The 23,841-nt window shown below is 48.7% G+C and overlaps 1 protein-coding gene across 1 annotated transcript; it reads left to right on the top strand.

The window, feature by feature from the left end:
- The first annotated feature begins 820 nt into the window (after positions 1 to 820).
- On the top strand, positions 821 to 22,232 carry TENT5C (terminal nucleotidyltransferase 5C). Its single transcript, XM_060139223.1, has 2 exons — positions 821 to 943; positions 16,725 to 22,232. Exon 2 carries the CDS (start codon positions 16,751 to 16,753, stop codon positions 17,924 to 17,926), a length of 1,176 nt encoding a protein of 391 aa, XP_059995206.1. The 5' UTR covers positions 821 to 943; positions 16,725 to 16,750; the 3' UTR covers positions 17,927 to 22,232.
- The last annotated feature ends 1,609 nt before the right edge of the window (positions 22,233 to 23,841 follow it).

Here is a 23,841-nt window from a genome sequence, read left to right as displayed (position 1 = left end):
CCAGGACTCGAAACCATTTGCTACGGAGTGATTGGACGGTGTCCAAGCCCCGCCTGCATGTTGTATAACATACACAACTGAGCTCTGTGACATTCTGAGTCGGGCTGAAGCTGTCACGGTTGCCAGACTTGGCGATGGATTCCTCACGGCTCTTAGTCCCACTAACTGCACACAGGTGGTAACTACGCCGGAGAACCAACGGTGCCTGCCCTTTCCCCAATGACCTCCAGCCAATTTGTTTGGGGAATCAGGAAGGCTCGACCCGCTCAGAAACCAAAAGTTTTTTCCGACTTCAAAACACACGTCGGAGGTAGGCTTGGAGATTTCACTCCCCACTCCTGGAGAGAGAACTAAAGCGACAATCCCCAGAGGAGCAAAAGAAAAACAGGCCTGCGCGGGAGCGGAATAGAGACGGGAAAAACTTGGGCGGGATGTGGAGGGTGGTGGAGAAGTTATGTGATAGGAATGGCAGAAAAGAGCGTAGTGAAAAGCAGAAAGGAAGGGAGTCCCAGCAGCTCCAAAGTTAAGGGGGTGTCGACGCAGCCCCTCTCTATTGCGCCTGCGTAGTGCTACTCCCCTTGGCACCCCGGCCCCTTCTACCCGCCGAAGATTTACTCGTCTCTCGGCAACCATTCACCCGAGGAGCCAATCAGAGGGCACCTTTCACCCTGCCCTCGCCGTCAGCGCCCAGGCGGAAGGATCCCTTGGGCAACGGCTCCGCCCCGCCCCGCCCCTCGCTCCCCCGGGAGGGCAGGCTAAGGGGCGGGGGTTGGGGCGGTCGTGGCGGGCGGGGGCGTGGTCAGGTCGTTTAAGAGCGGAGGGGGGCGGCGGCAGGACGGTTCACTCTGTGCCGCTGCCTGGGGTCTGTAGTGACCGCGCCGCTCCTGCTGGGGGCTGCCCACGCCAAGGACCTGCATCTGTGGTCTCCTCCGCTGCCGCCCGGGTGAGTCCACGGCCCCCTCCTCTAAAGGTGCGAGGATGCGCAGTTCCGGAGAGCCGCGAGTTCTGCCCTCGGGGTGGGGTGGGGGGGTTGGGAAATCTGCCCCGGCCGAGCGGAGCTCCAGTCTTCTCCAAGCCTGGTGGGGGCACGGCGGCCAGAGGCGAGGTGCGGACAGGTGTCGGGCCCCTGTGCTCCCTTCCCCTCCAGCCCCCGCGACGTCACCCCCGCCCCCTAAACAGCCCGCCCCCGAGGGCCAGGCGAGACGCTCCGAGAGGGAGCTACAACTTTCCAGAGACTTCGGCCGGGGCTGGCAAACTTCAGCGAGTTCCTGCTCCGCGCATCGCGCAGGCTGCGCTTTGGCCGGGCGCGGGCCGGGCGGCCAAAGAGTGTGTGATGGGGGCCTTCAGCACCTTCCCCGGGTCCGACGGCGCCCGCCCCACCCCTGCCTTGCGTGCGGTCTCTCGGGCTCGCCCCGGCGCTCCCGCGGGCGCGCACACCTCGGCCGGTCGGCCGGGCGCAAATTCGACGGCGGCGGTTTCGGAAGGCGCAGTTGGAGACGCGGCGGTCAGGGGCTGCATCTGGCCGGGGAGGGGAGGGGTGGTCCCCAGGCTCGGAACCTGGGCCGGGGTTTTGAGGAGAGGGCGGAGATCCCTAACTTTTCCTGCACTCGCACTAGACTGGGGACACCGAGAGCCGCAAAGTGATCCAAGCGAGTGACTCGTGCGCTGCGCTCCTCTCGGAAACTTCTCAGGAATACTGCGTCGGTGACCTGGTTCCTCCCCTTTGAGGAGTGAAACTTGCTTAACCTGTAGTCTGAAAGCCATGGCCGTTAAGTGGAGTCGGCTAGCGGGGCCGCGGGCGGCTTAGAGGCACGGTGCCCGGGAGGTGTCGCAGTCCAGATCGCGGCGGTGGGAGGGAGTCGGAGGAGGGGGACGAACCTGACGAGTACAGGTTGGTAGCCTGTACACCTAAACGCAGAACGCCCGGAGAAAACAAAACGACGCTACCTCGAAGGAAGGGAGGACTTCCGGGGAAATGCCTGGCGAGTTTCTCTGGAGAACGCGACTTGAGCAGGGCTCACTAGAACCGAATATTAGAGCTGGACCCCGCGGGAAGGATCCCGCGGTCCCCTTCCGCTCCCCCCCCTTTTTTTTTTGTCCGGAGGAAGACTTCTGCAGGGCTGACTAAATCTTTGTCTTAAGTAGGGACCTGCTGCCTTTTAACGTTTGTTTATCTGTTATGGAGTTATAACATGCAAACCGTGGACTCTTCAAGTGCACTTATTACAGTAAGCGTTTATAAAGACTTTGTAATCATTTGTATTGTGACAGTTGGTATTAAGGATATTTGGTAGGTGGGTTGGGAGCCTGAACCTCCCCAGGAAATAAAGTGAAGATTATTAAATCCTCCTGAAGTAGACTTCTGGCTTGGCCCAGCTGCCCTGCAGGGGGGATGTGAGTGGCCGTTGTTGGCTACACTAACCTTTCAACGTGAGTAACTTGGCAGGGAAGCAAGCCAGGCAGCCGTCAGGGTGGTAGGAGCGCTTACCAGGAACTGTGCCTTCTTAACCCCCCAGAGGTGTTACTGGGGGAGTGAGACCCTGCCATCCAAGGGGTTGGGGTGGGGACTAGAGAACGCTGACTTTTCTCTTCCCTTTCAGGGAAGCTCTGAGCTGGACCAGCAGGGGTTCTGCCCTTTGACATTCTTGTTTGGGAAGATGGAGAGCTTAGTATCTCTGGAGTCAAGCTTTTACTTGAGATAACTGAAACCTTGTGTCTTAAGGTATACCCACATCTCTAGCGTCCATTTATTCTCAATAAAGAGTTTTTAGAAAGCAGATTTTGGTATATTATATATAATTTTTCAGGTAGCTGTGGGTAAATTTAACCTCAAAGTGAAAAAAAACTTTTTCCTCTGCCAGAAGGCCTCTAAATTGTTACCCCAAACAAAGGTCCCTAATTTCATAAGTTAGTGTGTGTCCACAGAGCGAACAGCAGCACTTTTTATGTTGAATTTCTTCCACAATACCTGCCTTGTATCCAGAGATTAAGTTGGGGTAACTGAAGGAAAGGACTGGCGTTTGGCCTGTTTGTCAGAATGACCGTGATTTGGTTGAGCACCTATGGCTCTGCCTACTAATGTGCTCAGCTCTCCTGTGCGTACAAGTAGCCACCGAAATCACATCCTGAGTTGCAGAAGCTCCCCTGCGCCACCTCTCAGTGCCGCACTGAGCCTGCGTCCCGCAGTGTTCAAGGCCAGGCCAGATTGTGCACGTCTTGCACTGCCCATCAGAACAGAGAAGTCCTCACACTTCTGAGAGTCCAAGGAACTGCCCAGCAGTAAAGATAACTTAGAGTGGACTGTAGCATCCTTGTTCTCCCAGTGCCAGAAACTGGGCACATTCGATACAAAATTAGAAAATGCCATTATTTTTTCAACCTCTCAACCAAGTAGTACCGTGTCTTCATTTTCACCTTTGATATGTTGTGTGCATGGTGTCAGTCACTAAAGAATGACAAGCCAAGAGCAGTGAACGGACGTGGTATAAACCCTTGTTGTGTTGCCGAGAAAACATCTTATGGATGCCCGGGACTAGTTTCATGAGTTAAGTTAAACTTGTGATGTTGTGTTTGGGTTTCTCGGTCTCACACGGGGCTCTGGGGTGTATCTGTTGTTGTTGTTATTGGGGGGTGGGGGTGGGGCGGGGTTTAAGGGGAAGCAGTGCAGAGTCTGAGGTGTTACTTGGGATAAAATATTACTCTGGTTAGATAAGGTCCATTGCTTTTATGTGTTGTCACTGAGGTAAACAAGGCGATATAGAAAAATGCTTTCTGCCATCTTGGTGTTTTGACTGTAACATGTTAAATAAATGGGCATAAGCAGTATTATGATGAAGCAGACACCTCTGTGTTTAAAGAAGTGTTCATGTGTTTAAAGCCACTCGGGTACAGCAGTCGTGCTGATCTCTTGTGATGCTTCTGGAACTTCTGGTTTCAAACGTTTTTATCCTTTCACTACATGCATTAATAAGGAAGCTTATATTTGGAATTTAAATGGTTTAGAGGAAGCATCTTTGTGTAGCCCAACTGTGTAAGGAAGCCTTATGAATTGTTTAGAATTAATAGATTTTGTACAGCTGGGCCCTGTAGCCTGTTCTAGAACTGTTTGCAGAAACTCTTGGAACAATAGGGAAAAACTAATGTGAAGAAATAATTGCTGATGTTAAGCAACTCTCTGTGTAGGATGTTTTTTAGTCTCAGAGCCTTTGGGAGTCTTGGTCACCCAACTGTGTAAAGTGTTTATTTCTTGGATAACAGTGACTGAGTCCGTAAGTGGTTAAGTGCTTCCTAGGTAGTAGTTTGTGCCAGGTGCCAAGCAGGCCAAGGGGATGGTATGTGAAAAGGCCTGTGGAAATGCTCTGGATGCAAGAGGAGCTGGGTCCACCTCAGAATGTCCTCGAGGCACTTGGGTTTTGCCGGTTTGTCGCAGCCGCTGGCCTGTGAGCCCCAGGAAGGCAGGGGTCTGTGCTCATTGCTGAATGCCCAGTGCAGGACCTGGCACTCAGAAGGTGTGCCTGTTAACTGGATCCAGTGCTCTGCTGGCATCCGACTGCCATTCCTCTCAGAGAGGGAAGCACACTTCAGGAGATGGCGTCCTGATGGGCCAAGGTGCTGGTACACGTTTTTGGATCGCAAGCTCCGGGCCCAGAATGCTGAGTGGCTTCGGGGCCTTTTTAAAAACGGAGGCCTCTGGTGTAGGTTTGGAGCGAGGAGCAGTGAGGACTAATTGGCCGACAGCTGAAACCCCTCAGGCTGAGCTCCAGACCCGCCCCCTTCGAGCCCTTCCCCCTGCCCATCCACCCCAGCACAGCCTCCCAACGCGCACTCAGCCTCTCTCTCTCCACGTTCACTTGGGTGCTCGTTCTGCTGAGTCTTTCTCTTTTTAACTTTTTGTTTCCCGCCGCCATCGCTGACCTGGTTTAGGGCTGCAGAGAGCAGCTCCATGAGAGCTCTGGCCCAGCGCCTCTCCCTGTCTCTGGCCAGCTCTCCGTCCCGGCACCTCCGACAAACACCTTAAGAACTCACGGGAACTGCCCCTCCCTCTAGAAGATGCGCTCCTTTGAGGACCTGTACCTTTCTGACCTTTTATTCTTTCCTGACCTCCCTTCCTAATTGACCTACCTTGCCTCATGGAATGCACACTCAAATATTTGAGCAAGTTAATGCTCCTTCTTCCTCACCAAACTTTATTTTAATCCAGCTTTGGACCCTCTCAGAGGCGTCTGATCTTACCCCATCTGGGGATCCCCTTATCCCACACCTCTTCTCATCAGTACTTCTTTACAGTTCTACCTTGTACCTTATTTTCTTGTTTTTTTCAAACCTTATCTTAAATTGGATGAGCGCAAAAAGTTCCATATCTGTCTCTCGATTTGCTCCCCGTAAACACATTTTGAGAAGAAAATTATCCATGAATCTTGAACTGCTCCCACCCTGTCATGTTGTCATAAGCTCCTCTCACCTTGCATAGCCCTTACTAGGATGGGAGAAGGGGTAATCCTCTACCTCGCCTGGCTGGCTACCCCTTATCCTCCAGACACACCCTGTTTATCCCTGACCTGCGACGGCTGAGGAGGTGGGCATCAGGACCACCGCAGCCGGCTGACTCTGTGTGGGCTTGGCCAGTCCTGGGAAGGTTGCTGACCCACATGCAGAGATGAACTGGGTGCGAACTGGGCACCTGCCGTGTGTCCAGGTGCCGGCCCTGGGGGTGTTGGGTGGGGCACTGGCGCTGCTGCTATCTCCCTTGCCCAGACCCTTTGTTGTCTTCATCCTTACCCCCTCCCCGCTTCTGAGGCTGCTTTAGTTGTGAGGACACCTGGGTTCTGGTCCTGGAAGCGCCACTGCCTCTTTCTTTAGGTTCTACCTCTTCAGTTTCTTCACTGTAAGAAGGACAGTAGAAATATGAGTCACAATTAAGTTTCTAGTAGTCACATTAAAAAAAATAAGCAGGTGAACATAATTCTGTTTAACCCATCATGTCAAATACTATCTTTTCAATTTGTAATCAATATAAAAATATTAATGAGTTATTTTACTTTTTTCCCCCTCTTACGGAATCCTCAAAATCCAGTGTGTATTTTACGTTCACAGCACATCTCAATTTGGACTTGTCCCATTTCAAGCGCCCGGCAGCTTGTGGATACATTATTGGGTGGCACAGATCTAGACCATCTGCAAAAATGTTTCACTGTTAAATCCTGATTCTCCTCGTGTGGGAGGCAAGAGGTTTTGGAGGAATTGTGTGAGCTAGGACCTATAGGCTCCAAGCTCTGCAGGGGCAGAGATCTTGGTCTCTTGCTTCCCGATAGACCGTAAGCTCCTAGAACAGTGCTTGGAATGTTGTAGGTACTCAGATATCTGAAGGAACGAAAGGAAGCTCAGTCGTTGTGGCCCCCTTGCTGATAATCGTTCACTGTGTGAGTCAGACCTGACACCGAAACACAGGATGTTTGAGTCCTAGTCCAGTGCTTGTTCTCTTGTTTGTCTATAGTTTCTTAAAGAATAATCATAAGGTAGTAATAGAATTTCGAAGAACTGAAGATAAAATCTTCTGAGATTGGCAGGGGACCAGGACTCTAACAATTTATCGACAATTAAAATTTGAAAATGATAGAGAAAATAACTTCCATGTAAAAGGTGTCCACAAGACGCCTGATAACAGCAGCACGTGACTTGGTAGATGCTAATTTGACGACAGGCATCGCAGTGAGCCACATGCATGGCTTGTACAGCTCACACAGGTGAAGACACCAAAGACGAGGGGGTCTGGCCTCCTCCTGTGCAGTTGGTGCGGAAATAGCTACCACTCCATGGCCTTGCTCCTTCACTTTAATCCTACCCCTCCACTCCTTCCCCCCCTCCCCTGCCCTCCTACCCCGATTTCTGTTCTCAGCAGTATTTTTGATGATGTCAGAAGGACCCCTGAGCCTGGTGATGTTCGCTTGGGCTGCCACCATGCTTAGTACCTGGAGGTCAGGTACCTGCTGTGCGAAAGTTAACTCTGCAGGGAAGGATCTATGCAAAACTACGACTGGGGTGGAACTGGATGTGTAATTAGCATCCTCCCTGAGATGGGGGCGGCTCATGCTCAGGTATCCGTAAAGGGGGGTATATGTCCAAAGCAGGAGAAATGCTACATTTGAGCAACTGAGAGTGCTCGTCTCTTTCCTGATAAGGCCCACGGGTTGCTGCTGGTGATGAGGTGGGGCTTTTAGCTGACTGAGGCCCTCATTTTGGACAACTAACAACAGTTCAAGGCTCTGAACTAGAAAGTTAGATGGTAACTTCGTTTGTGGACACAGCCCTTGATAAAAACCTGGGGGCTGTCAGCCCTTAAACCCTACAGGTTGTATGTAAACTTGTTCATCTTTACAGTAAAGTCTCCCAGGAATTGTCCTATTTTCCTCAGCCTAGTCAGTCTCTAAAACTGTAGGGCCCGCTCTGGGGATCTCTTTAAATGAGTTCAGACTAGTAACATCTCTGCCTTAGAAACAGGCATTTGGTAGGAGGGAGGGAGGTACCCAGGAGCAGCAAGGATTATTTCCAGTTCAAGTTAAGTATGCAGCACTTAATCATGCTGACACCTTGGAAAAATCAAGGCTTCTATGCCTCTCTCCCATCCAGAGATATCTGTGTTCTGACCTTGTTAATACTTACATTTGCAACGATTCAGGGTATTCCTTTAAGCACTTGAACTTCTGTGGTGTCCCTGTTACAACATCCGGGACAGTGTTTTTATTCTGTCTCACGTTGTTTTGCTGCCACAGCGTGAGTTCTTCCAGCGTTATCTCTCCAACCACACTTACTTAAGCGTCCTATTTTGAAAGACAGGAAAGAGCTTTCTGTTTGGAGTCGTCTCAGGGCGGGTGTCTGTGGACGGGGCCCAGGCACTGATAACCGTGAAGACTGTATGTTGGCATCAGTGGGGAGGGAGCGCTTGTGAGGGCCCTCCCGCTGGGAAAGCCTGGGCAGAGCGACGGGGGGGCACTGGCCTTTCTTCCCGCTTCTGCTTCCATCTGGTACACTCTTTGCCTTTGGCTCAGGCAGCATCCCTGTTGCCGTGGGAATTGAACCAAATTTTTAGACTCTAGTACACATGAGCGCTGAATGGCTAGGAGGATGCTGCTAACCCTGAGAAAATAGGTTGAGGCCTCTGGCTGAACGTGCTGGAGCTGAGTGAGAAAAGACCACCTGCGGGGTTTGTTGTGTCCCTGACCGAGAGCAGTCTTCCCCGGGCGCAGCTTTGTGGCATGGGGCACTTACATCTTTGGACTGAGGTAGAGTGTGTTTGTGGGTGTTTGAGTGAGCAGCTGTAAGCATAACTTCTTGTAAAAAGTTAACAAAGGATAAATTTTCTTGTCCTTTTAATAAGCGAGGCATTATTTTATCTGGTTCTGTTGCTTTGGGCTGTCTACTAAAGGAACTTCTTATTCAGGTACCTGAACCACAGGTGTGGTCTCAGTGATCTGTGACTTCGTAGTGTGTTTGGGGGCAGCGGGGAGCGTCTCCAGAATGTGGCCTCCTCCCAGGTGGTGGGCCGGGGGCCCTGCCGAGGGGCTGGCAGCTGGCAGACAAAAGGCTTCCTCAGGCTTCCCTCTGGTCCTAGATGACTTTGACCTTCACCTCCCTAGGAATTCAAGGAGTAAGGGAGGATTTCTCTGCAGAAGGCTGAATCCCTGTTGACCCTGGTTTTTCTCCTTTTTGCCCCCTTATCTGCTGCAGCATATATCAAGTCCGTGGTCATTCCAAGTCCCTGGCTCTCTCTCGAGGGTGAAAGGATCTCAGGGGTCAGACTGCACACAGGTGGGAAAAGGGGCAGGTGTCCAGTCTTAGGTTCAACGTGCAGGCCTTCGTCAGTCTGTTCCAGGCTGTTTCTGTTTCAAGTCTGTTCCAGCTCTCCTTCCTGTGCCAGCCCTTGGGGTCCTGATCACTTCTTGCCCATCTACCTACCTTCTCTCTGCAGCTCCCGTTGGGTTATTTGTTCTTGGATCTGATAAAGTTACCGTCTTGTCGGCAGGGAGTGTCTTGTTCTGTTGCTTCATCCGCAGATTCACAATCCTGATCTTCCAGCCACCAGAGTGACTCCCAGCAGCTGTTCCTTTATTCTGTGAGCAGGGCATGTGCCTTCGTTGCAGGTCCAGACCAGGATCAGCCCATTCCTAAAAGCTCTCTCCTGTGCTATTATTTTTTCCTCTTAATGCTTGCCCAGTAAGCTGACTATCCCAGCTCCTTCCACTCCTGGCTTCTCTCTCCCTTCAGGACTTGCTTTCTCTGAAATCACCACTGCCTCCCAATCTGGCTGGTATCCTGGAGCTTCCTCAGAAATGAGGATCCTAGGCCTTCATCTTTCAGCCATTGTTCCTTTACAACAAACATTCGCATGACTACACTTAATTATGTTCATTCTGGTGGCTCCCATCAGGCTGGACACACGCCCAAATCCGTGACGGTTTTGAGGGAGGGAGTTTCTGTACTGACAGTTGTTAGTTACTTTCATTCTAAATGCTTCTGCCTGCTTGCAGCACTTGCCGTCTGGCCTTACTCCACGCCGGGGGCCTTAACACTTGTAGCCAACTTCTTTCCCACCCTCTGATAACAAAGCTTCATACCTTTCTTCTCTGTCTCCTTCCTACAACTACCTGAACAACCAGCTTACCTTCAAAGCCCTGCCCTCACCCCAACACGGATACCAAAGCTGCCTGCCACCTAGGAAGCCTCCTAAGTCCCATTTCTGCCACTTCCCAGCAGTGCGTCCTTGGACAGTTCACAACGTGTGTATCCTCTTTGTTCTCCAGTTTCCCCACCTGTGAAAGTAGGGAAATAGTATCTCCCGTACAGGCTTGTTGTAGGAACCGGATGGGTTGATCCAGGTGAACTTACAGCACTGTTTCGCCGCCTGTTTGGGACACTGTCAAATAGTTTGGTGGCTCATAGGGCACCTGGCCAAACATCTGGTCACACTTGGCGTCCCCTGGCTGTGGCCGTCTCTACAGGAAGAGCCTGCACTCAAGCAGGCAGTAAAGGCTGGTTGACTGAAGCTTTGCTGTCTTCAGCGTGTACAGTGGGGATAAGGGCCGATGGGAAGGTAAGGCGTCGCAGTCGTAGAGTTGGCAGAAGGTAGCTCCTTTTTTTGGGACAAGACCAGTACAATTTCTGTTTTAGAAAAGATCGCTTTGGTAGCAGTGAGCTCTGGTCATCCCAGTGCACGTGTGGGTTTGTAGCTTAAGAGCTTATTGCCTTCTCGCCCCCACCGCCCACCAGTGGCAGAACTTGACCTTGGTGGAAGTTGTTTCCAGTTCCAAGAGTCAGAACATTAGGTCCAGAGCTGAGGATCTGGGCTCAGTTTGCTGAATCTTTCCTGACCCTTATTCTTTGTGTAAAAGGGACAGTTGTCGCTTCCTCAGAGTGCTTGTGGGGATGAGTGGGAGTGGACGTGAAGCAGCTTGTACGGAGTACTCTTCTGCCTGCTTGCCCACACACCTCTACACCTTCATTTTATGGGAGAAAAAGAAATAGGCCCAGAGCTGTGGTTTCCATTCCGTCAGCTAGATGAAGGAAGAGGTGGGATGGGATGTTATGACGAGTGTTGCCATCTACTTTCACTTCTGCTTAAATTCTCTAAGCTTCTGTAGGCAAGGAAGTAGTTTCTTTTTGCTTAAAGTGCCCTCAGTTGTACACGGAGGAGAAGATGATGTGTGGGAGATCGCAGCCACGGGCACATGGGTCCCCCCCGGGCCAGGAGCCGGGGACGGCAGGGGTCTTTGTGCCCCATACACACCTCCCTTGGAGTCTGTCACCAGTCAGTCCACCGCGCATGGCTGGGTCTCTGACCCTGAGCTGGAAAGGGTCACTAGGAAGATCCAGGCCGTTGGGGTAACATCCGGTTAACAGCACATTGTCATCAAAGGAATGCTGTAACGTGTTTGAGTTTCTTTTGTGTTCTTAAGCCCACGGCAGGGTCAGGGGAAGTGGGTGCCGTTCAGTTGTCTGTGGGCTAGATGGGCTGCCATAGCTGAGAGCGCCTCTTTCACGCTGCGGCACTTCCATGAAACCTTCTGGAGCTTCCATGTCAGATGTCACAGGCCTAGGCTTAAATATATACCGTCTTTAACTTCACGGGTGTACATCTCCACACACACCAAGGAGACTCTGGGCATTTCTACAGCTAAGGCCGGGCACAAACAAATCAGTGTTGATTTGACCCAAGCCCTCGTCCATAAGGCCTAGACGTATTACAAGTGCTCTTAGCGTTCATCTCCAACCTGTCCATCTGCCTGTCCTCTTGCCTACCCGGAGTCCCCTCGTGCTCTCGTAGCCTCTGTCACTCTTGTTTCTGGGATCTAGATAAGGCAGGGAGCAGCAGTAGAAATAACTTTTTTTTTTTTTTCTCTTTTCAATGAGGGCTCAAACTGGTTTTCAGATCAGCCTGCCCCGAGTGTGCCAGGCAGTGGGAAACAAAGGAAAGTTAGTGTGCTCAGGGAGCTTGGTTTACTCTTTGGGCTTAGTTCATCTTTTCCTCTCACCTTCTGCTGCCATCTCTACAAACTCGTTTTCCACTCATGTGTGTATTTTATCCTTCTGCTGCAGCCAGATGCTAAAAGAAAAGGGAATTCAGGGGAACCTGAGATAGTCATTCATCACAAGTCAGACTTTTTAGAAGATTAAGTAGCTTAAACGGAGCAGGCAGCCGGTCGTCCTCACTTGTAAAAAGGTGCCTGAATTTTCGAATCAGTGAGCAATCGCGGTTCCCACCTTTCCCAGTTTCTAGTGCAAAATACAAGGCATCTGCTTCTCAGACAAGTAAAGGGAAATCAAACACTTTAGTCTGAACTTACCAGGCTGCAAGTTAATTTTTTTTCTAGTTACTATTTCGTTAATTCTGCTAATTAGAATTTGCCTTTAACCAGAGCCTTTCATGAATTGAGACTGTGTGTTTCAAGTGATTCTTTTATACGGGGATTATATCAATGTTGATCTCAAGTGGTTGATTAAAACTAAAACCGTTACACGAAGCTCTGGTGTGTTATCTAAGCACTAAGGGCCTATGACTTGGATTTATTCTGGTAATACGTTTGTCTAAGTAACCTGTAAATGTACTTTTGATATTTGCAATTGTTTGGATGGGTGAGGGAAAACAAAGGATTCATTTCTAATAGGCACCGATAACTTATGTTGGGCTCTTCTAATAAGCTAAACAACAAATATAACTCAGCCTAAATTTGAGCCTTCAACAGCTTCGAGAGCTGCTCCAGATCTACGGCACAGTAAATTGGGAGAATTAAAAACTATACCATGGACTGGGCACATGTTCTGCACTGTGCTTTTATATAGACTACTTTTTTCTAAGAGTTAACTCCATTATTCATATATGTGTCAGAAGTTGTTGACATGGAAGATGCCAACTATAGGCATCCTAGGTTCCTGAAAAAGTGTTTACTGCATTTATTAAAGTTCTTGCAACTGTAGCCAGTAACCACCACAGCACCATGAGGGTAGCTGTAATACGTCTGAAATGAGACATAGTAATTCTTGTAAAACTACAGAAAACATTTTTGGATACTAAACATAGAATGACACTAGATGAGATGACTTATCCATCGTTTTGAAAGTTTTGGGGTTTTTTTTTGGATAGACAACAGACATCATCTTTTAAACACCGCAGAAGTAGAAAATTGACTAAAAGCCATTCCAGATACACACTGTCCCTCCTCCTCTGCCTGCCCCTCTAGAGATCGGTTTTTAGGCTTGGAGGGGAAGCTTCTAAGTGTATTCATTTGGTTTTGGCACGTGGACACAGGGATGGTGGGGAGGGCTAGGAGGAAAGGAATTGAAGGAATTAAACAAGGTAGCAGATTAGACGGCTCAAAGGGGAGAGATTTTGGAATATGGCTCATAAGATTTTAACTTTTTTCAACTAATACATATGTAGGTTCCAAATTCAAAAGAGATAAAATAAGTCTTCTTTGTACCCTGTACCCCAGCCTAGAAGTGGTATTTGGTGTAAGCTGAACTACTTGGATATCCTTCCAGGGATCTTTGATTGTGTAAGCATAGACTTGTGCTTTTACACACGCAGTTTCACACTTCTTCTTAATCAGTCTTGATGAGCATTTCATATTCATACAGATAGAGCAGCCACCATTCTTTTGGACAACTGCAGGCATTTGTATCCTGTTACATACATGCATCGAGTCATTTAACTTCCTTTACCGATGACTCTTTGTAGCTTTATACATAATTCCTCAGCGAATATCCTTGCGCATACTTGCGTGTATACTCACAGGATAAAATCTAAAGTGGACTTCCTAGCAGTAGAATTGCTATGCCAAAGAGTGTGTCCACTGAAACTGAGGGTCCCATGTTGTTCTTCAGAGAGAACCCACGGGCAGTGTACCAGAAGTGTCTGCTTCTCGGTCTTTGCCAATCTGATAGGGAAAAATGATACACCGGAGTCTGTTTGCCCACCCCTTAAGGTAAGTTTGAATATGTTAAGTGTCTGAGCCACTGTTAATGTCCTTTGCCCCTTCTTTTATGTTGGGGTTCTAGTATTCCTGATGTGTAGGAGCTCCTTATTCATTAAGGAAATGACTGCTTTGTCTAATGTTACAAGTATTTTCCTGGTTTTGTCTTCTCACGTCTTTATGGTGTTTTCACCATGTAGATGTTTTAATTTTTATATAGGCAAATGTATCAATTTTTTGCGACTTGTGTATGATTTAGAAAGGAATACCCATTCTATGTAAATTTACATAAATTTCATGTTTTTCTGGTATTGTTAGGGTTTCATCCTTTTACACTTAAGTCTTTGATTCATCCATCTAGATCTTAGATTGGCACAAGCTAAGGAGCCATCCTTGCTTATTTTTAAAATCTAGAAAACTATCCAGATGTCTCAAAAATTTCCCTTTACTATTTCGAATGCCTCCTTTTTATACACTAAATCCCCTTATGTACTAGATTTTCATTCTAGATTTAAAAAATTCGGTTTCATCTCTTTGTCTGCCTTTTCCTGCCCATATCATTGCTGTTATCGGTTATTGTAGCTTCATAATATCTCTTACCAGAGGCTAGTAGACATCATTCCAATGTTTAATAACTTCTCTGGCTGTTCCTGCCCCTCTTCCCATTAGAACCTTACGAATTTTCAGTCTAAAATAGATTCTAACTTTGAATCTACTACAATGTCAGAGATTTTAAAATATGTGAACATTTTCATGCATAGGTACTACACCTCCCACCCTCCACCCCCGCCCCAAGAATGAGTGGTAGCTTTCCTCAGATTCTCTCTGGTCTTAGATGTTCCGCTTCTAATGTTAAGAGCTACTGTTCTAGAGGTGGGAGTAGTCCTGACTTTAGATGACTCCTTTTTTTTTAACAAGTCCTTAAAAAAAGACACGAGTCAAAAGTGATTCCTACAACTATTCTCCTCTACAACATTATCGAGTTTCTTCCTAGAGATTTTCTTAAAATTAATTGTTCCTTCTTTTCCAAGTACTGATTGAATTGCAGCTCCTCTGTGGCTGCGACTTCGTATGCCCACATCAGAAACCCGAGCCTCGGAAGCACGCTAACAGCTGATACACAGGGTAAAGCAAGTTGTATTTTTATAGGTAAATCAACACACCTGGCAGAAATCTATGTCACTAAATCATAGTTGAACAGTGTTTCAAAACAAAGCTGGACCCATACCTTTCTGTAACCATTTGAACTTAATCGTGTAGTGCCCTACACACTTGGCACAAGTGTAACGTGTGCTACGCTCGTCATTAAAGGGGCCACGAAGAACCAAGCGCATATAGAGCACGTTAAAAAGAGATCTCTACTGTCCCAGGTCTGACTTGAAACCAAAGGACGGCCACAGTAAACATCAGGTATTTCATCACAAATTTTGCATGGTATCCGTAACTTAGAAGTGCTTTGGTAGGATAATCTAGATAGCCTAGGGCTTTCTAACGCTGTCCAAACAGGTTTGAAGGAAAACGTTTACCTTCCCTTTGGCAAGTATTCTTCAGTAGCAAGCAGAAGAGTGCCCATCCCCCACTGGCCTTCCTGGAGCCTGCTTTAATCACGTGATCTACTTTCCCATGGCCGACTAAGCAAAGTCAGTCCCTTAACCTACATACTAAAGGGAGCCTGTGATCTGGCCTGAGAAGAGGCGCATGATGGCCGGACTGGACAACTTGTCAAGTCCTGGCTGTCTTCTGCCCCTCAAACCCCAGCTGAGAGCTCTTGTTGCCTTTCTGTCAGCTGTGTCCCCGCCCCATAAATGAGCTCCTCTGTGGCCTTCCCGTTCGCCCCAATCAACTGACACTCCTTCTACCTTCATATTACGTTTTCTTTCGCCGACACACTGCCTCATATTGAGACATTGTGTTCTCACCCTCCTCCTTGACGGCCAGCTCCCGGAAAGCTCGTCTTGGTGTGTCCAATGGTGCCCCCAACATGGATCGACAACCATCCCATTGATCTGAGCTCTATAGATAAGGCGGGGGTCCCTGGCGCCAGTGCAGGACTAAACACCCAAGCTGGAACCCCAGGACTACGCATGCTGGACGTGCTTTCAAAGGCAGCTGCTTCCAAACAATGAAGCTGCAGGTCATTGGGATGGATTCTGTGTGTCTAGCGAGTCAGAAAAGTGAAGGGGGGGGCCAAACTTTCTGTTTGCAGTGAAGTCTGAGGGCAGCACCTCAGCCTTTTACATCCATCTGGCTAATACGTGACCCATGTGGATCCAAAGCACCTGGGCTTTCTAATGTATCCGTTTTTGTTATTACATATTAGCATTTCCAGGGGATCTGTCGTTTCATTTTCTGAACAATATAACTTAGTTGAAAATTACTTTGGTAACCTTGTGGTTCTAGCCGGTGATGTGCAAGAAACATGTTTTTCTCCTAGTACTGAGTGCTAACTTTGTTCTCCTTGGGTAGACTGAAGGGATTCTTTTTCAAAATACAGTTGAAAAATCACACTGCCCTGAGGAGGTTTTCCATATCCTGTGTGGGGCCTCCTTGCTGGGCAGAGCAGTTCCACTGCTTGGCTGACCTAACCCTTTGTTACTCAGGAATTTTGTCATTCACACACCTCCTTGGTCCTCCCCTGGGTAACAGGATTGTTTGTTACGGGGCAGACAGCTGCCGTAAGTGAAGAGGATATCGGCGTATTTGATTCTAGCAGGACTAAGCCCAGGGTTGAGAAGAGAAGGAAGCTTCTCTTGTGGATCCTGTGTTCTGTGTGGGCATTGTCCCGAGGTATCAACCAGCTCAGGATGTAGTTAGGGAGCCCAAAGCAGGAGAGGTGATTTCCATGGAAAACAAGGAAAATTAGCAAAACCTATAGACCCTCTACTGAATAATGTTGTGTTTAGGTTACTCGGTTTAGTAAGTTTGTCTGCTTCCCTTCACACACAGATTCCACCCCCGACCCTACCCTCATGCAGACAAAACGGGCAAAACAAACCAACCCCACAGAAAACAAAAGTCCGAAGTTGTCAGATTTGGTGTAGGGTAAGTTTATGTGTATATTGTCCTTACTCCACGCAGGCACTGTTCTTAACGTGCTTAAACTCACTTAATCCTCAGCAGCAGCACCGGGCAGCAGGTGCTCTTCGCCACTTTGCAGTAAGGAAGATGTTCAGAGAGAAACCGGCATCATCTCTGAGTCCCTGGAGCTGCTTTGCCACATAGAAGTGAATCCTCACTCTGTTTCTCTTCCCTCTCTTTCAGTTTCCCTGGCAAGAACATCCCCCAAGATGGCAGAGGAGAGCCCCAGTACCAGCGACTGCGTGTCCTTCAGCGTGCTCACCTGGGACCAGGTGAGCCGGCTGCATGAGGTCCTGACCGAGGTCGTACCCATCCACGGACGAGGCAACTTCCCCACCTTGGAGATCACGCTGAAGGACATCGTGCAGACAGTCCGCGGCCGGCTGGAGGAGGCGGGCATCAAAGTGCAGGACGTCCGGCTGAACGGCTCCGCGGCCGGCCACGTCTTGGTCAAAGACAACGGGTTGGGTTGCAAAGACCTGGACCTCATCTTCCACGTGGCTCTGCCCACGGAGGCCGAGTTTCAGCTGGTCAGGGATGTGGTTCTGTGCTCCCTCCTGAACTTCCTGCCGGAGGGCGTGAACAAGCTGCGGATCAGCCCAGTCACCCTGAAGGAGGCGTACGTCCAGAAGCTGGTGAAGGTGCGCACGGACACCGACCGCTGGAGTCTGATCTCCCTCTCCAACAAGAACGGGCGGAACGTGGAGCTGAAGTTCGTGGACTCCATCCGGCGTCAGTTCGAGTTCAGTGTGGACTCTTTCCAGATCATCCTGGACTCCCTGCTCTTCTTCTACGACTGCTCCAGCCACCCCGTCTCCGAGCACCTGCACCCCACTGTCATCGGGGAGAGCGTGTACGGGGACTTCGAGGAAGCCCTGGACCACCTGCAGAACAGACTCATCGCCACCAAGAACCCCGAGGAGATCCGGGGCGGGGGGCTGCTCAAGTACAGCAACCTCCTGGTGCGGGACTTCAGGCCCACCGACCAGGACGAGATCAAGACCCTGGAGCGCTACATGTGCTCCCGCTTCTTCATCGACTTCCCCGACATCCTCGAGCAGCAGAGGAAGCTGGAGACCTACCTGCAGAACCACTTCGCTGAGGAGGAGAGGAGCAAGTACGACTACCTCATGACCCTGCGCAGGGTAGTGAACGAGAGCACCGTGTGCCTCATGGGCCACGAGCGCAGGCAGACCCTGAACCTCATCTCCCTGCTGGCCCTGCGCGTGCTGGCCGAGCAGAACATCATCCCCAATGCCACCACTGTCACCTGTTACTACCAGCCCGCGCCGTACGTTAGTGATGGCAACTTCAACAATTACTACGTGGCCCACCCTCCGGTCACCTACAGCCAGCCCTACCCCACCTGGCTGCCCTGTAACTAACCTTGAGACCCGAGGGTTTCCGCAGGGGGAACCCCCGTAGGGCGAGGGCTCTCAGGTAGGGGAGACTCCTTCTAGATGTAGATGTTTAGCTTTTAAAGGGGAACTCAGCTCTGATAATGCTTTTTTTTTTTTTTTTTTCTTTGTGTGCCCATTGGAATGGGTCTCCAGTATATCATGAGCCAACCCTAAAGGGACCTGTTATTCCAGGGCCACTTTGGAAAATGCTATAGGAACTATGACCTATCCACATCTTTCCAAGACAGACACTAACATGCCGTGTTCCAAACGTCGGCACGGGGCCGTCTGAGCTCCGTGCGGTCGTTGAGCTTGGGAAACACGTGGGCAGTGTAGAAGTCTCCAGCTGCTGGGCTTCTCACTGGAGCCTAGGGTAGGGGATGTCGGCCCTCACTTGGAATCCTCAGCACTTACGTGAAAGTTGTGCGGATGGCCTATTTTCTTGTGTCAATTTTAGTCCCGCAGAAAATGGTAAACATGAGGGTGCTCTTGTGGCTTAATTTTTGTTCAAGGGACTAAATTGCTTATGTTTATTCTCTGTCAGCAGAGCTGAGGATTTCTCTCCTCAATAAACCAAAGCCGATAGCTGGAGAATTACTATCTGGTTGGAAGTGGTTTATGGTTTAGATGCCGTGCTATCACGAGGAGTTGTGAGATAATTGCTGAGAAAAAAAAAATTAAATTAAAAAAAAAAGACCTTTTCTTGAAATGTAACTTGAAAACAAAATAAACTGTGCAACATAACGTTCAGTAGAATTGTGGTGGGGGATTGTAAATAGGAAACGTGAATGTTCAATTTTTCTTTTCTTAAAAGTGAGGAATTCTTATTGAACGACACTTTTTTGTTTCCCTCATCAGCTCATCACTTTTGTTTTGCTCTTCCCAAGACTAAGGATTGTGCCGAGTCTAGGGTCATTGCCGTAACTGATGTGAGGGTCTTCCCATGTTTTAATCGGAAACCCATTTTGGTCACATTCCAAGTATGACCGGCTGTTTTTTTCTGGAGTACTTTGGCCGATTTCTGTTTTTGTTTTTTCAAAAATAGTGGTTTCCTTCTCCAGGCTTTTTGGACCGCGAACCAATCCAGGGATTTCAGTAGATCCGAGTGACCTGTGGAATGGTCTGCGCCTGCGGGCAGAGTTCTCTGGTTTAGAATTGCTTTAGATTCGCACCTGCTGTCCCCGTGCTGCGTGTGAGGCGGGCGCTCCTTCCATCAGCGGGGCCTCGTGTGTGTCCGAGCCCCCGAGGCATCCTCAAGAGGGTTCCTGCCGGTGTATTTGGGAAGAATTGAGAGGATGAAGAAGAAGAATCTTCCTTACGCTGGTAGATTGACCAGACTTGTTTATACTCTGCACTTTAGAAGGCAAACAGTGTTAATCTCTAGTCTGAAGCAAGCTTAGCAAATGGGAGAATTCTAGGCTACTGTCGCGTTCCCAGTAGAGGAAGGGACTTTGTGTTTCGAAGCTTTTCGTGGGATCTCTTAGAAAGCGTCACGTTAGGGTGTCAAGGGCAAAGAAACTCCATGTTGCCAGCCAGCTTCGTTTCTTGAGTGATTTAATTAAATCCATGCTCCTGGGTTTTACTTTCTCTTGTGGCCATAAAGATCCCAAGCCCTGAGTGATTGCTTTCTCCTTGCTTGAAGCAATGAAGTTACCTTAATGCTTAGTGGGAAAGGAGTGGTGTACCTTTTTCTGAAGATTATATTTTCAGGTTTTTCTCTGGAATATGTTGTCCTCTTGAAAGCAGATCGGGCATGACTGAAACCCGAGGCTTAGTTGGTATCCATGTTGTGGACTAGTTGAATAGAAGCCACTTCTTAGCGTAACCAGCTTCTGTTTCCCTGTGAACCAGTAGTTAGATTTGAATTCACTGGCTTTGAGTCAAGGCTGGTTCTACCTTGAGGCGGGTCCTGGGGTGCTTCAGTGTTAAAAAGGGCAGTGAAGAGTGAGCCCCAACTTTAAAAACTCTGTGGTCATCCATGACCTTAAAAGGCTGCCATTGTTGTCAGATGGCAACATGTTTGCACAAAGATGACAGATCTGTTTAACCAAAGCTCTGAAATGTGACAAAGCCGCCAGCATAAGCACTTGCTCTCAGAAGTCAGTATTGCTTCTACTAGAAGGCTTGTGGATCAGGGTAACGAGGGTCCGGATGAAGATGGGATCAGAACTGCATCAAGTCATTAAATTTCCGGTTTGTCCTTGGCGTTCTGTCTGCTATCTGGTACTAGTCCTCCTTTAAGGATGAAGGGAGGCACAGAAGTTGCTAGAAATCCCCAGCCCCCCCCAGTTATTTACCACCATTGCACGATGGCCATCTCGATAGACTCCCTTCACCTGAAGTTCTTAGTCAGCCCAGCTGTTTTGAAGTTTGAGGGTAGACCTGTGTTCCAGCACCATCAGGGTAAAAAGCTACCCTCGCCCAAAGCTGCACTTTTAAATCCCACCCTGGTCTAGTGTTGTCTCCATCTGCTCTGTGAGCCTCTTGCCTGCCGCAGAACAGGTAACCTTGAATTTCAGGTGTCTGGAAATTCTAGCTGGGACCTGCCTTTTGTGCTGCTCACACAAGCACCAGATACTCTGAACTTGTACTGAGTCCAGTGGTTCCTCTTCTTTGTGTGTTGAGTAATATGAAACTTGGCAGTGGCAAAGGGCACTAAAGTTCAAGTGCAAGTTCTAATATAAATGGAAGCAGCCTCATTTGCTTCAGGACTCTTAGCAGTTTTCGGATGCTTCCTGCGGGCATGTTACCCCAGCCTGCTTCTTGGAATCAGGCTGAGCAGCTGTGAGATTAAAGCTGTACCTTTTCCCCCATGCGTTGGCAGAAGAGGACACGCTAAATTCCTGGCCTCGAGCTTCATCTCACCTTTAAATCTTACCTTGGCAGTGAGACACTATTCCTCACTCAATAACTTCAACTCTGAAACTAAACTACATCACCGACACCTTCAAATCAGGGTTCCTGCTGACTGCACGTGGGAGGTGGCATGGCTCACAGCTGGAGGGCCTCGCAGGTGGGGAGAGGCGGGTAGGAAAGATGCTGGGTTCCTGGTGTGTGGCAACAGATGTGGTTTGGCATTCAAGAGTTTGTTTTTTTTTTTCCCCCAGTTTGATATTCCCACCCCCCACCCCCGCCCCGGGGATTTGAGTCACAGAGAACTGTGTGTGAACGTGTGTTTTGTGGTGATGCAATAATAATGAAATTGCTAAAGCCCCGAATGTGCTTGTCCTTCAGCCTGTCTGCTAGCGCTAGCCCCTTACCTTCATGGTAGATTAGGATTTTAACCTAGTCCTGCTTTGTTAACTTTGGGAAATGGTACCACTCAAAAGCAACTTCCTAACTTTAGGAATACCTCCTTTCTAGTTCACTTTCTGGTACCAGTGCCTTGTTTTAGGATGCAGCTAGACTCTGAGCTCAAATGTCCTCTTCCAGAGAATAAATGATAGTGATCTAGTCGTGAGCAGAGACCCTAATGCTCCTTGGGGCCATTGCTTCCCGGGTATCTGATGGGCTCCACACTAGGGAAGAACCCTTGGGGTAGATTCTGTGAGGTGGAAGAACATCCAGGTGCCAAGGTTAGACTCGATTTTTAACCTGGCAGAGACCAGAATGTCACAGCTGACTTTGGAACATACTCCAGTTCGGCCAGTTCCATTCAGAGGACCAAGGGAGGGGTGTGTAGCAGGGGATGTGTTTAAAGAGACCTGGCAAGTTTTCAGGATTATTTGTGGAGACTTCCAAAGTGAGGATCAGGAAAGAAAATGCTTTTCTTCTGAGTTCAAGTTCTAAATCTTGTTTACCTATCCCTTAAAGAATAGTTTAAGTGGAAGCAAAAGAAAATGCTTGGAGTTTTGCCTGGGCTAGTGAGGGGTGGTGCAAATTGTCATGTGTGTTTGCATAGGAAGGTGAGAAGACCATCCGCTAAAGAGGAAGTCGTTAAATAATATGGATCTGTGGGTGTTTTAAAACTCAAGCAATCTGGTCTTTTTTTTTTTTTCATGAATTTAAAATAAACTCACTGCTTTAGGAAAATTAGGTTTTCATCCATTAATTTCCAACTTACTATAGATGAAAAGATACAAATTAGACTAAATTGGAAGCTTTTTTGTTATTGTATACTTGCGTAGCCTTTCAAATACTAATTTCCTAGGATATGTGAGGTTTCCTCTTTGGTGTAATGGCCACTGACCTTCTTATGGGATGCAGGTGAAATCACTTGTCAATGCAAAATGTGTTAGAACTTGATGAAATAAAGCTTTGAGTTTGAGAAATAAAGCTATATTTAAAAAGACCATGTCAGTTCTGCGCATTTCTTTATGTCTCTTCAACGGCGAACTTGTTTTAGGTTTCAGGAAACACGTTGCACAGCGGTCAGCGGTTATCAGCCTTGGATACTTGTCTGAAAGGTGGTGCTTTTCTCTGTGTGGTTACCTCGGGGGCTGCAATTGCCTTGATATTTGGATTTAAACTGAGCTTTGTTATCGACCACAGCATCTCGGCTAACGTTTGCATTAGGTGGTGTGGTCTTGATAATCCACCTTCTCTGGCACCTTGTTCGATTCAGTGCTAAAGGCTAGATTCTCTTGAGCTTGACCTTGGCCCCAGACCTATTTCAATAAGAGAACCAAAATAACCTCAACTATACTGTATGCAACTGCTATCATGGTGTCTCCACATTGGAAAAGAAGTATAGAAGTGACCAAGTGATGCCTGAGTGGTTGTCTTGTCTTTAAATGTGTAAAATCCTTCATCCCCTTGTCTTCAACCTGCCTGTTGCTCCTCCTTCTTAGACCTTCTGGTCTGAGGATGAGAATGACCTGCAGTCCAGTATGCGGAGTCCTTCCAGGTCACTATGGCGTGTTTATCTGATGACACTTTCTCTGAAGCCCTGAGTCCCAGCCTGCACCACCTCTGTTGCTTCCTCACCCCGCCCTTTATCCTGGCGCCGTCAACATCCGAATCAGTGGCCTCTATCAGCCTTACGTTGACTACCCCCGTTCTGGCCACCTACTCAACACCGGCTATACTTTGTGTGGACCTAGAGCTGCTCCTGAAGTTTGGAGCAGCTCCCTCCATGGCCACAAGAATTGGGATCCACCAGAGAGCAATTGTACAATCTTTTATGTTTCCCTACGAGCCGATGCCAGGATCCTTTTCCTCCTCGTTTGTACTGCATGTTCCTTCTGAAATGTTTGATTCTGCCTGTTTTGGTGTGGCCTTCACCTCTTGCCTGGGTTATTTCATGAGTCAGATCATGTGTCTCCTCTCCGTTTTTCTCGACTCATCCGAGGGCTCTTTCTAAAACAGACTTGCCTGTGCTCCTTCCAGACATTAAAAACTGCTTAAGGCTCTGCTGTGCAAGGGCAGATGTCAGACTTAAACCCATGAGGAGTCCTTTGCAGGCAGCTCCAGCCTTATACCTCCCCTGCTAAGCAGCCCTCCTTCCAGTCCCAGGGGGCACAGGTCCTTCTGTGCAGCGAGCCCCTAAAGTCAGCCGGGCTCTCGCATCTACCCTGCTTCCCAGGCCACCTTCCCCGCTTCTGTTTCGACTCCTGTACTTACTGTGTTGCATCAGCGCTTCACCTAGATCATGAACATCTGCTTGTTTCGTTTTCCCCAGCCTGCCTCCCACACAACTGTCAGAGATTGAACTTGTGCAAATGTTGAACTTGGTGTTTTTGCCTGTAGAGAACTTGGACTGGGGCCACTAGCAACCAGGAGGCTGAATCCTGGATACTAACATGGATGTGTTATCATGCCTCATTCTCGTGCTGGGAAACATCTTAGTCCAGGCATCGTCCAGACCAATATTTACAGAGCAACTGATGTGGGCAGCGGTGGTGCTCAGTTCCCCAGAATGAGTAGTTACCTCCCGGACGCTGGAGCACTGTTGACCGCAA

Source organism: Lagenorhynchus albirostris, chromosome 2 (assembly GCF_949774975.1).
Source record: "Lagenorhynchus albirostris chromosome 2, mLagAlb1.1, whole genome shotgun sequence".
NCBI lineage: Eukaryota > Metazoa > Chordata > Mammalia > Artiodactyla > Delphinidae > Lagenorhynchus > Lagenorhynchus albirostris.
The sequence above is the reverse complement of the archived record's forward strand: the minus strand, read 5'-3'. Positions and strand labels throughout refer to the sequence as shown.